The sequence below is a fragment of the Pinus tabuliformis genome, chromosome X (assembly GCF_031772625.1).
Source record: "Pinus tabuliformis cultivar Carrire ecotype Pingquan chromosome X, CPIR1, whole genome shotgun sequence".
NCBI lineage: Eukaryota > Viridiplantae > Streptophyta > Pinopsida > Pinales > Pinaceae > Pinus > Pinus tabuliformis.
Genome location: NC_142308.1, coordinates 398560738 through 398573023, shown reverse-complemented (window position 1 = coordinate 398573023; position 12286 = coordinate 398560738). Strand labels below are relative to the sequence as shown.

Sequence of the window (12286 nt, the reverse complement as noted above, 5' to 3'; positions counted from 1 at the left end):
CTGAGTACTATTTACACTATCACATCCCTTGTATTATGTCTATATAGATTTGAGAAGCATATTTAGGTTTAGGGATAATGTATCTTTTTCTACTCTAGAAGTAAGCCTTAATTAATTTTTTGATAGACATTAATGAGTACCACCAAACATTGATTAAATTTATTTGACATTTCACGTGTCAAAAAATCATGAAAATTAATGCCTTACAGAGGTGCATATAGAAAGAATGAAAAAGAAAACCATGACGAAATCAATTTGTACCGGCAGGAAATGTGTGGGAAGATATGAAAAGGCCGATGTAAAGGTTCTTCCACATATAATCGTTTTCTACACATTCATTATTTCAGACACTAAAAATTCTTTACCTTTCGCATTAAAATGGTAATTCGTTTTTTTTCTCCACAATCATTATTTCAAACACTAAAAATGCTTTACCTTTCACATTAAAATGGTAATTCATTTTATGTGAACGAATATCTATTGAATCATTGTTTTTCAATGTTACTCAGAGTTCAATATATATGGCAATAAGCCTATATCGAAGTTCGATGTATATAGCAATAACTAGTGTTAAATTTTCATTGTACGAAATGTGGAGGTGAAAAAGAAGCTTTTGTTGTGCTGAATACAAAACAAAAAAAGGAATCTCTTTATTTTTGCATTATGTACAATGAAATTAACTAAATTAAAAACAACGAATTTAAATATTTAACATTACCTGAATTTTAAAAAATTAAAACATATAACTATAATATTTCAATAATCAAAATAACAAAACTTACCCTACACTATATGTTTTCTTTGAATTTGTATAAAGAAGAATGAATATGTATAAAGAAAATAAATATATAAAATGAAAAAATGAAAAGAAATAATATACTTGAATAATTATTATTTTTAATTAGTTTTGTATATTGTGAAATTGTGGGTTTCTTGTTTTTATTTTGTGATTTAATTATTATAAGTTTAAGTTAGGGTTAATTTATCTCACTTTTATTAGGTTGTTATTCTAATTTTTACAAGTTTATCTTATGGCTCCATTTACACTCCCCATAATATTTGAACCAAGACTTGAAATTCGTAAAAATTGACTAAATACACTTATAAATAAAATTTAATATTTAATTCAAAATTGTATACCGTTTTCAATTTAATAATATAACCCCAAAGAAAGGTGTTACACCATTTTGTGGAACGCTTTCCAGGCATCCTCCAACATTTTTTTATATACCCAAAGTGATAGCTTCTTGCCCATATTATAAAGAGACGTGGCGGATAACTATTTTAACATACGAAGTTTCAAGAAAAATCTAACATCACCCGTTCCGAAAAAAATGTTTCCCTCCTGCTAGAAGGAGTAGAGTCTCCAATTCCCGTATTTTGGAATTGCATGAAATACTTCTCTATTAGGCATCAAGTTGCATGTTCACGAGAGCACAAGAACAATCTTGCAAGATGATGTTTTATGAATTAGAATGTAATGCGAATGACTTTGAACATAAATTAGAATTGTAACGATGTGAAGGCATTAAGAGGAATTTCAATATCATCCTCTCATGACTTTTCTGCATTTACAAAAGCCATCATCTAGTCCTTAGTCATTAGATGCAATATATCTCAAAGCTCCTGATATGGTATCACTTTTGGTTACAAATGTCAGCGCAACCAAGAGTTTTCAACTCTTAAAATATGGTAGGAGACATATCTGCTAAACTATTTAGTCCCACTTAACTTTCAATCTTATAATATTTGTTTGAATGTAAAATTAGTATGATCGCAATGTTTCAATATATGATTAACATAATTACATTAGTTAATTACGCCGTAAGGCGTTTTCCTCTGAAATGAACTTCCCTAAAATCCACTTGTCATTCCTGTGTGTCGTTAGATTATGTGTTAGACGATTAGAAGATTGTTAATCGTTCGATCAAGGGAAGGTAGTTGAGTGGTTGCAACTGTTCATGAACCCTCACCTGAATGCTGCTAGATCAGAGCCTGAAAGATTTGCCTGTACCCTTTTCGTCTTCTCCGCTCTTGCTTCCCGTGCTGCCTGACAGACCTCTGAAACGGGCTCCATCGAATCTCTGGGGCAAATTTTATCCATGGCTTTCCTGAATGTTTAGCTATTTCCTTCTGTTCAAATCCTTCAGTTTCAGCCCCCTTTACCCCAGTTCCATTCTGGATTACCCTCCGAGATAAAAAAAAGCTATCTGCCTGAACTGGATCATAGCTTCTGCCAGGGATTTGGGGTTTTGAAGGTTGCTCAATCTGCGGTCTGTGGGAATAAATGGCATCTGCGCTGATTAGCGATCTCTGTGTTTCGAATTTGCATGGATTTTTGCAGGATAAGAAGAAGAGGCAGCAGGGGTTGCGGTCAGGGTTTGTGCATTCTGTGAACTTGCATTAGGCTAAAGGTCGAATTGTACTGCAGAGTAGAAGGATAAAATGCAATGCCAGCGTCGAGGAGGCCGACGCCATTGTTGAGGCAGAGAAAGCGGAAGATCCTTTTAAATCCCTGAGTCAAGTGTGTGCAGTGCTGGGAACTCAGTGGGGTGACGAAGGAAAGGGCAAGCTCATTGACATTTTAGCACAGCGCTATGATATTGTGGCCCATTTTCAGGTACTCACCCATCCTCCATTTTTTTTCATTGTCGTTAAATCCATCTTAACTGGTAAGTATATTTACCGATTATACTACATCTTTATCGCAGGGAGGGGCAAATGCAGGTCACACCATATACAATAGCGAGGGAAAGAAATTTTCTCTTCACCTTGTCCCTTCTGGAATAGTGAATGAGAAAGCCCTATGCGTTATTGGGAATGGAGCCATTGTGCATCTTATAGGAATATTTGAAGAGATAGATGGGCTTGAGTCTAATGGAGTTTCTTGCAAAGGAAGATTGTTGATTTCTGACCGTGCTAATTTACTATTTGATTTCCATCAAACTATTGATGGAATGAGAGAAGCAGAACTTGCAGGGTCATTAATTGGAACGACAAAAAGAGGGATTGGTCCTTGCTATGCAAGCAAGGCAATCCGGAATGGTATTCGGGTAAGTGATTTGAGGCATATGGATACATTTCCTGAGAAGTTGGATATTCTTTTGCATGATGCCGCATCCTGTTTTAAAGGCTTTGAGTATAGTAAAAGCATGTTACAGACGGAAGTGGAGCATTACAAGAGATATTCTAAGCGAATAGAACCTTATATTGCTGACACTGTTCATTTGATGAATGATGCATTCTCAAGCGGGAAGAAGATTTTGGTTGAAGGCGGCTAGGCGACCATGTTAGATGTCGATTTTGGAACTTATCCATTTGTCACTTCTTCTAATCCATCTGCCGGTGGAATCTGTACTGGACTTGGTATTGCTCCAAGACATATTGGTGATATTACTGGTGTGGTATGTGAGATGATTTTTTATTAACATGCATATGCAAATTCATGCAGGTTAAAGTTCTAATGAAAATTGGATTCATCAAGAAAGTTTTAAAAATTTACTGATGACTAACCACGGTTTTGATCTGCAGGCTAAAGCGTACACAACAAGAGTTGGTTTAGGTCTTTACCCGACAGAACTCTTGGATGAAGCGAGTGAAGATCTTTGATCAGCTGGACATGAATATGGCACCACAACTGGCCGACCTCGTCGTTGTGGTTGGCTAGATCTGGTTGCACTTAAATATTCTTATCAAATCAATGGTTTCTCAGCACTTAATCTGACAAATCTTGACGTACTTTCTGGGTTATCTCGAATTAGGCTTGGGATAGCCTATAAAGGGCCTGATGGAAATGTATAGAAATCTTTTCCTGCGGACCTTGACCTTCTGCAAAAAGTAGAGGTACTTTCCTTTCAATTCAGAGCCATGGATCTCAATTACTTAACGGGCAACTTAAAATAGTATGCTTCTGTAATTATTATGTATGACTATTGCAAGTATCTTGAAAAACATTTTGTGATGCATCGCAGTTGAAAAATGGGAACATCAGGCATAATAAGTGAAAAAATATTGTGACTAGATGTCAGGCCAGCATCTACAAGCCTCTGTTTTGATCTTTAGATTATACAAATACATATACGGTTCAAATCCATAATCACTAGAATAGTACCATGTAGGCAACAACTAAATGAAGCATATTTGTTTGTACCATGGAGGCAACAGTTACATTAATGTCAGCCTATCTGATGCTGTCTACTTAAGCTTCACATCCTTGTGAGGTTCAATCAGACAGCTTCATTTACGATGATCATTATATCGAGTGCTATGCTGCAATCTCTACCTTTAAAAAATCAGAAATCCACTATTTTAGTACTCTACATTGTATATGTATGAATTATTTTGCTAAAACTTACAGAAAGCTTGTTTGCACTGAGGCTTTGGCCCCATAATTTTTGCCTCTTAAACCTTTGACCCTCAATTTGTTCTTGACAACACATTTTTGCATTCTTTTGACTAATAAATTTCATGGATCTAACTGTTAATTTTATTTTATTTGGTCACTTGTGTTGGACCTGCTACCAGTTTGAGTCTCTCTCGGTATATAGTTTTATTTGTATCTTTGTAGATAATATTCTGCATATGTCATATTCCTTTTTTCTTGCAGTTTGTTTCTAACATTATGTCATGTCAAGGTTATTTGAAATCTTGTTTCCTTGAGAAATTTTCTCATTTCAAACTCAAATTTTGATAAAAGCATTTTTCTCTTCTCTGGTACCCAATTCTAATATAACTTGGTCACATGCAGGTTATTTATGAAGATCCGCCTGGATGGCAGGGTGATATATCTAAAGTGAGAAGCTATCAAGACTTACCATATGTTGCTTGCCTCTAAGTGGAAAGGATCGAGAGTTTACTTGGAATACCAATCGATTATATTGGTGTTGGGTCAAGCTGTGATGCTTTAATAGTGAAGTAATAAGATCAACAGATTTTAAAGTCATCCCATGGAGTTTGTTGTCCAAGAAGCAAGTCAAAAACATGCATGGGAACTTTTAATGGCTTAACATTCCCTGTGTCATTTTTGGCTTTTGTGACTTTTTTATATCAGTCCCTTGTCCAGAACACTTTGGTTAGTCTAAGTAGGAATAAATTCAAGAAATTATAGGCTCTTGTTTTCTACAATGCACGAGCGTTTGATGACAGAGAGGTATTAGTAACTCGTCACTGCGAAACTGAAAAAGGGTACGTAACCAACAAATCATACTACCATATATGAAGAAAAAGCAGCAGCTAAAAAGAGAAATTATACTAATGCATATATAGTTTACTTGCATGATAATGATGTGTTCTCAGCTATAAAACACTGTTTGCAGTGGCTGGTAAAATTCAGCTAGTGCAATTGTGTTGGATAATGAAATTTTCCATCATCTCCTGATTTTCTGCCACTATTTCACCACTGGCTGATAAACTCACAATGTTTCTAGCTGATATTTTCAAGATTCTTGGAATTAGTGTCAAGTTAATGCCCAAGGGTCGTAAAAAGGAATGTCAAGCATGTATTAAAAGGTTCATGATGATAATGGGTTCCATGACCAGTGAAGGTATCATCTGAAGATCTTTCTGTCTTTTTCTTTCCGATCTTCAAATAGAGAAGAAATCAAATTGCACTGTGGTGAAAATTAGCGTGTGCAAAAGTATTCTATTTTAGGTAAAATATGTGTTGATCGTCTAAATGGTCAGTTTTTGGTTTGAAATGAGGAAGTACAATCTGATGGGGGGCTTGAAAACATTTTAGACACTACAAGAATTTTTTAATGATATTTTGATTATATCAAAACTAGATTTACCGTTCACTTAATTGCCAGAAAATTGTTATTATTTTGACGGAGTATCTGATTTGACAAATGGGAATTGTCAAGTGTTTTTAGACCTTTCAACTAAAAAACAAAATTCTTGGAGACCCTTGAACGAAAGGTATTTTTGGTTCTGGACCTTGGAGACCCTTGAACTAAGAGTAGGGTTTCATTATTGGTACATCTCTAGGTTTGGGGTTATTAACATGTTTCCTCATGTCCTAGAAATACAAATTCTTAGATAAGATGAAGTAATTTTAGTTAATACTTTCAAGGTATTTTTGGTTCTGGACCTTGGAGACCCTTGAACTAAGATTAGGGTTTCATTATTGGTACATCTCTAGGTTTGGGGTTATTAACATGTTTCCTCATGTCCAAGAAATACAAATTCTTAGATAAGATAAAGTAATTTTAGTTAATACATTGGAACCAAGTAAAGTGGTAAATCCTTATTATTATTATTGTATTTTCAATTTATTTTTCCTATAAATTTATGTTTTCAAGAGAAATTTTAAAATTTTGTTATATATGTAGTGCAATTAGTTAATATTTTGTTTTTAAAGTTTTATAGATTTTAATTTTTGTTTTATTTCGATTTTTCTCATCTCTTTTTTTTTTAAACTCTTTAATTTTTGTTTGATATGATAATGTGATTTAATGATGATATTTTAATGACTTTTTGTTGCTTCTTTCTTCTTTTTTCTTTTTACTTGTCATTTATATTATTTCGAAGACATTATTTAAATATTTATTTTCTTTTAAATATTTTATAATGTGATTTAATGATGATATTTTAATGACTTTTTGCTTCTTCTTTTTTCTTTTTACTTGCCCTTTATATTATTTCGAAGACAATATTTAGATATTTACGCCGTAAGGTGTTTCCCTCTGAAGTGAACTTCCCTAAAATCCACTTGTCATTCCTGTGTGCCGTTAGATTATGTGTTAGACGATTAGAAGATTGTTAATCGTTCGATCAAGGGAAGGTAGTTGAGTGGTTGCAACTGTTCACGATATTTGAAACAGTTGCAAACCCTCGCCTGAATGCTTCTAGATCGGAGCCTAAAAGATTTTCCTGGGGTACCCTTTTCATCTTCTCCGCTCTTGCTTCCCGTGCTGCCTGACAGACCTCTGAAACAGGCTCCATCGAATCTCTGGGGCAAATTTTATCCATGGCTTTCCTGAATGTAGAAATGAGATCCGGATCAAATAAGGTCAGAGATGAATCGTCTGATGACGACTGCTGCGTCCAAATGGTTTTCGTGATTGAATCTGTCGTCCAAATGGTTTTTGTGATTGAATCTGCAGGAGTTGAGGGTGAATCCGCCCTAGAGGAAGAAAAGCTGTTGAGAAATCCATTACCATTGTCAAAATTTTTCTTTAGATTCGTGTTGGGTGTTGTTGAAGATGCCTGCGAATTTTCGTCTGCAATTTTTACGCCAGGGGTAACCTTGTGCCTTTGACTGGACCCATTCCACAGTTTGGAGCTCTTTTGCATCAGAAAAATGATGCTTTTGCTGGTAATCCAGGTCTTTGTGGTCACCCACTGACAAATTTATGTTCAATTCCTTCAACACTCTCAGATCCTCCAAAAATCAGCTCACCTTCAGCAATTGCAGCCATGCCTATTATCAACAAGGGAAAAGGTCTGAGTAAAGGCACCATAGCTGCCATTGTAGTTGGCGATTTTGTAGGGATAAGCCTCCTTTGCACAGTTTTTATGTACCGTTACTGGGGAACAAGAAGAAAGAAGGAGTCAGAGGATGGGCCTAATACCAGGAATATTCAGTTGGATGACAATGGAGACTTTTCTTCCAGTTCGGGTAGAGTTGGATGGCTCTGCCTTAAAAAAGTTGATGAGAGCTCAAATGGAAGTGTCTCGGACAATGGAGATCAACAGCAAGGAACTTTTGTGACATTAAATGGAGATCTTGACATGGAATTAAATAAGCTACTCAGATCCTCTGCATATATATTGGGTGCCAGTGGTTATACTATATTGTATAAGGCAGTTCTGGAAGATGGGCTGACTTTTGCAGTAAGGCGACTTGGGGATGGTGGTTTGGAAAGGTACAAGGATTTTGAAGCAAAAGCTAAAGCAATCGGTAGGGTTAAACATCCCAACATTGTTCGCCTCCGAGGTTTCTATTGGGGTATAGAGGAAAAACTTCTAGTTTATGACTACATTCCACATGGAAGCTTGGAAAATTCCTATTATGGTGGGTTCTCTTGTTCTCTTTTTTCCATTTCATGTATATCTGTAGGAAATCTCGTTCAATTCGTTTCTGCATGGTTGTTTTTTATTTTTTATTTACAAAGATAGCCCTTCAATCGCTTGCATATTATGAGTTTCTTATGGATTCCATGATCTCCCCTCTTTAGCTACTGTTGGTAATCACAAGCCTGCATATTATGAGTTGTTCTAACCAAGCTAATCCTTGGGGCTATCTCTACTAGATTGTTATCAACTAACCTTGGTGGCATTTGATATTATAGTGAATTTTCATTTGCTATTATTCCAAATAGTCTGCAGGCTTATTCAGAAGTATCCCACTGGCTTGGTAATTGCACAAGTCCCTGAAATTGAAGCCATCACCAGTAAGGCTGATTTCTCCATGCCTTTTAGAATGACCGTGTATGAAACTGTAGACCTTGAAAGTCTTTTCTATATTTTCTGAAGGATACAAACACCGGGAATAAGAAAATGAAGGAAAGTGAAAGTTGCAAGTTGTTTATTCCTTTAGGGTTATTTTTCTGGAGATTCTTACTGGGAAGCCACCTTCAGATAAGGATTTTGCAGCATGGGGTAAAAACTTTGTTGATGACAAGCATTGACTTTTGCGCATCATAGATCCTACTCTTCGACCAGAGGTTGAAGGAAGGGAAGAAATCTCAGTGTCTGTGGGGATTGCATTGAATTGTGCTTCTGCTTCCCCTCAAAAGAGACCATCAATGAAGGAGGTATTGCATTTTCTAGAAAAAATGCCATCATCCACAACCGATTAACCAAGTCTTTCTTCCTATGTAGCATCCTTGCTTTGACATAAGTTGGACAAAGATGAGGACTTACACCAACATTCCATATTCAACAGCTCTACTTAGACATTGACATAACTCATATAGACACCTTTATGATTGGGACTCAGCAACAGACAAACTCTGCTGTCAACTCAACTGCTTATGAAATGGCCAGAGTCTTCTTAAAAATTTCAATATTTCTACAGTTGAGGATTGTAGCAAAGCTCAGGGATCAAACTCAACTCCATGCTTATGAGGCGTCCGTGTTCTCACAGTTTACTTGCAACTCATTCTCAGTTTTAATGGGAAGGTGATATATGGTGTATTATTGTTGCAGTGGCAGGGGATGGATTTTAATTGCTGGTTGGACCAAAAGAAATTGATGTAAATCAATATTGAAAATTATATTTATTGGTTCCGCTATAGTTTTCATATACAAAGAAGAAACTGCTCTTCTTTCAAGTTAGAATATTTATATATACATGTTCATCTCAGCAACAAATGATAATTTATCAAAACCATGAGAATGCTACACAGCTTCCTTCATAAGCCTTCTTAGGAAGACCATGAAATAAGACAAGTGACCCTGTGCTTGTATTTGTATCTTATTCTACATAACATCTTCTTACTTAGCTGGAGAACAATTAGCTGCAGTATTTATATCAGTTTCTATGGAATGTTTCTGCTGTTATATATTGAACAGGTCCATTATACCATATTCCTGGTAAGCCATATTTTATTGATGACTGCATTAATTACTTTAGTTTGGAGACTGAACACATCATAATGACTCAATTAATTACATTACAGTATTGGGATATTGTGTTGCATCATAATAGTATGGATTGAATTGATGGGAAAATTACATTGTATTGTTATTGTTTTGCATATTATGAGTTTCTTATGGATTCCACAATCTCCCCTGTTTAGCTACTGTTGGTAATCACAAGCTTGCATATTATGAGTTCCTTATGGATTCCACACTTTTCCCCTGTTTAGCTACTGCTGGTAACCACTAGATATTCAATGACATTTGATCCTAAGAATTCCTTGAGCATTTGCACTAAAGCATCTTCTAACCAAGCTAATCCTTGGGACTATCTCTGCTAGATTGTTATCAACTAACCTTGGTGGCATTTGATATTATGGTGAATTTTCATTTGCTATTATTCCAAATAGTCTGCAGGCTTATTTAGAAGTATCCCACTGGCTTGGTAATTTCTCAAGTCCTTGAAATTGAAGCCATCACCAGTGAGGCTGATTTCTCCATGCCTTTTAGAATGACCATGTATGAAACTGTAGACCTTGAAAGTCTTTTCTATATTTTCTGAAGGATACAAACACTAGGAATAGGAAAATGAAGGAAAGTGAAAGTTGCAGGTTTTTTTTGGCAGAAGCATCATAGATGTGAACAAAGGTTGTTACATCAAAGAACTAAAGAGTGATTATACAAGATCCCCATCTCTACATAAGCAAGGAGAGCTAGAATATAGAGTTTGGTTCCAACTTCAAGAAATATAACTTTGAAAGTGAAAACGAGAAGTTTAGGAATAGGAATCAACTTTCTGTGATGTGTCAAATTATTTGGGATTCTTCATCTTTGCTGCTTCATATAAGAATTTATTAAAGATAACAATATCAGTGAATCTTGTTCAGATTCTGGATTCTGCAGAGTCTATCCCTGTTTTCATGAAAGGAAGTTTGTTCATGGAAATGTTAAGCCAAGCAACATCCTTCTGGGCTTTGACATGGAGCCATACATAGCAGATTTTGGGCTAGAAAAGATACTGGACACTGCCAGTGTCAAGTATAGTAGCTCTGCTATCCACCTAAGGAACCTTGAAGGTATATTTTCAGGGAGAAAACACTCCACTGGCTCCCACGATAGCCTACAAACAACACCTGATTTGCTGGGCAGTCCAGGCACATCCAAGAACTTTGTATCTCCTTACCAGGCCCCAGAGGCATTGAAAACTCTCAAACACAACCAAAAGTGGGATGTTTATTCCTTTGGGGTTATATTTCTGGAGATTCTTACTGGGAAGCCACCATCAGATAAGGATTTTGCAGCATGGGGTCAAAACTTTGTTGATGACAAGCATCGCCTTTTGCACATCATAGATCCTACTCTTCGACCAGAGGTTGAAGGAAGGGAAGAAATCTCAGTGTCTGTGGGGATTGCATTGAATTTTTCTTCTGCTTCCCCTCAAAAGAGACCATCAATGAAGGAGGTATTGCATTTTCTTGAAAAAAATGCCATCATCCACAACCGATTAACCAATGCTTTCTTCCTATGTAGCATCCTTTCTTTGACATAAGTTGGACAAAGATGACGAATTACACCCACATTCCATATTCAACAGCTCTACTTAGACATTGACATAACTCATATAGACACCTCTATGATTGGGACTCAGCAACAGACAAACTCTGCTGTCAACTCAGCTGCTTATGAAATGGCCAGAGTCTTCTTAAAAATTTCAATATTTAGGCCGATAGGCCTTCCTTTGAGTGAGCTTTTCGTCTACACTTTGTTTCTATGTTTGACAGCTGGTGTGCACCTTCAACTGGCATATGGTTGACATCTGTCGTGCAACTTCATTTCTGTTTCTCCTCTTCAGCTTTCTGCTCTTCCTGTTTTCTTCCACGACCATTTCTGTTCCTCCTGTTTCCGCTTTCTGCTCTTCCTGTTCTCTTCCACGCCCTGCTGCAATAATGTTTTCGTGCTGTTCCACTAACTGCTGCAATAATGTGTCCCGTTTCTGCTATGCAATCTGTTGTGCACAACCTACTGTGTTGTATGGATCAATTTCGAGAAAAAACTGACGATGCAAATTGACAGAACAGGGGGCACAAACCCTACTTGGAACGACAAGGCCATATTCAGAGTGGAAGAAAGTTTTCTCCACTATGAAAAATCTGCTGTGATGATGGAGATATACTGCGTGGGTTGCCTCAGGGATACCTGCTAGGCACTGTGAGGGTCTTGCTTTCCACTCTCCTCAAGGGCTATGGGAGCACAAATTTCATTGGGATGAGTTTCTTGGCACTGTAGGTCCATCATCCTTCAGGTCGCCCACAGGGCATTCTCAACCTTGGCACCATGATTCTTGATGGAGTAGATCTGCACAGAATGAACAGATTCATCCCTACAACTGGGGGGCTGTGGGTTTCAGAGATTTGATGGGGAACCTGTCCAACCGAGGCCTTCGTTTGTGGGAAAATTACTGTCCATTAAACCTAATAATGTTGTTGAAGCCCAAGAACAACAATCCCGCTGTCAAGACTTCAACAGTAGCGCATGCAAGGAACAGGGCAAAGATCAAGAAAAGCATAAAGATGGTGGTGAGATGGCTGAGAAGGAGAAGAAGAAAGCTGTTGGCTATTATCAGATTCTCATGGCCCCAAAATTGAAAAGGAATAAAGTTGGATTGAGGAATGGGGCTGCAAAAATTCATCTCAGTCCATCTGAC

The 12286-nt window shown here is 36.8% G+C and overlaps 1 protein-coding gene and 1 pseudogene across 1 annotated transcript; both read left to right on the top strand.

Annotated features, from left to right (window-relative positions):
- Positions 1-2287: 2287 nt before the first annotated feature.
- LOC149140202 (adenylosuccinate synthetase 2, chloroplastic-like) lies at positions 2288-4918 on the top strand (annotated as a pseudogene).
- Positions 4919-6967: 2049 nt separating this feature from the next.
- On the top strand, positions 6968-11131 carry LOC149140201 (putative LRR receptor-like serine/threonine-protein kinase At4g37250). The gene is made up of 3 exons (XM_089450926.1): positions 6968-7140; positions 7203-8090; positions 10486-11131. The coding sequence occupies exons 1-3, from the start codon at positions 6968-6970 to the stop codon at positions 11129-11131; spliced, it is 1707 nt and encodes a 568-aa protein (XP_089307052.1).
- Positions 11132-12286: the final 1155 nt, after the last annotated feature.

What these genes read in the sequence shown, in the direction of transcription:
- LOC149140201 (XM_089450926.1), top strand. Translation starts at nt 6,968, where the DNA reads ATGGCTTTCCTGAATGTAGAAATGAGATCCGGATCAAATAAGGTCAGA. An exon ending in GCCCTAGAGGAAGAAAAGCT is followed by an intron (nt 7,141 to 7,202) that starts GTTGAGAAATCC and finishes GTGTTGTTGAAG; the next exon opens with ATGCCTGCGAATTTTCGTCT. An exon ending in CAATTCGTTTCTGCATGGTT is followed by an intron (nt 8,091 to 10,485) that starts GTTTTTTATTTT and finishes TGGATTCTGCAG; the next exon opens with AGTCTATCCCTGTTTTCATG.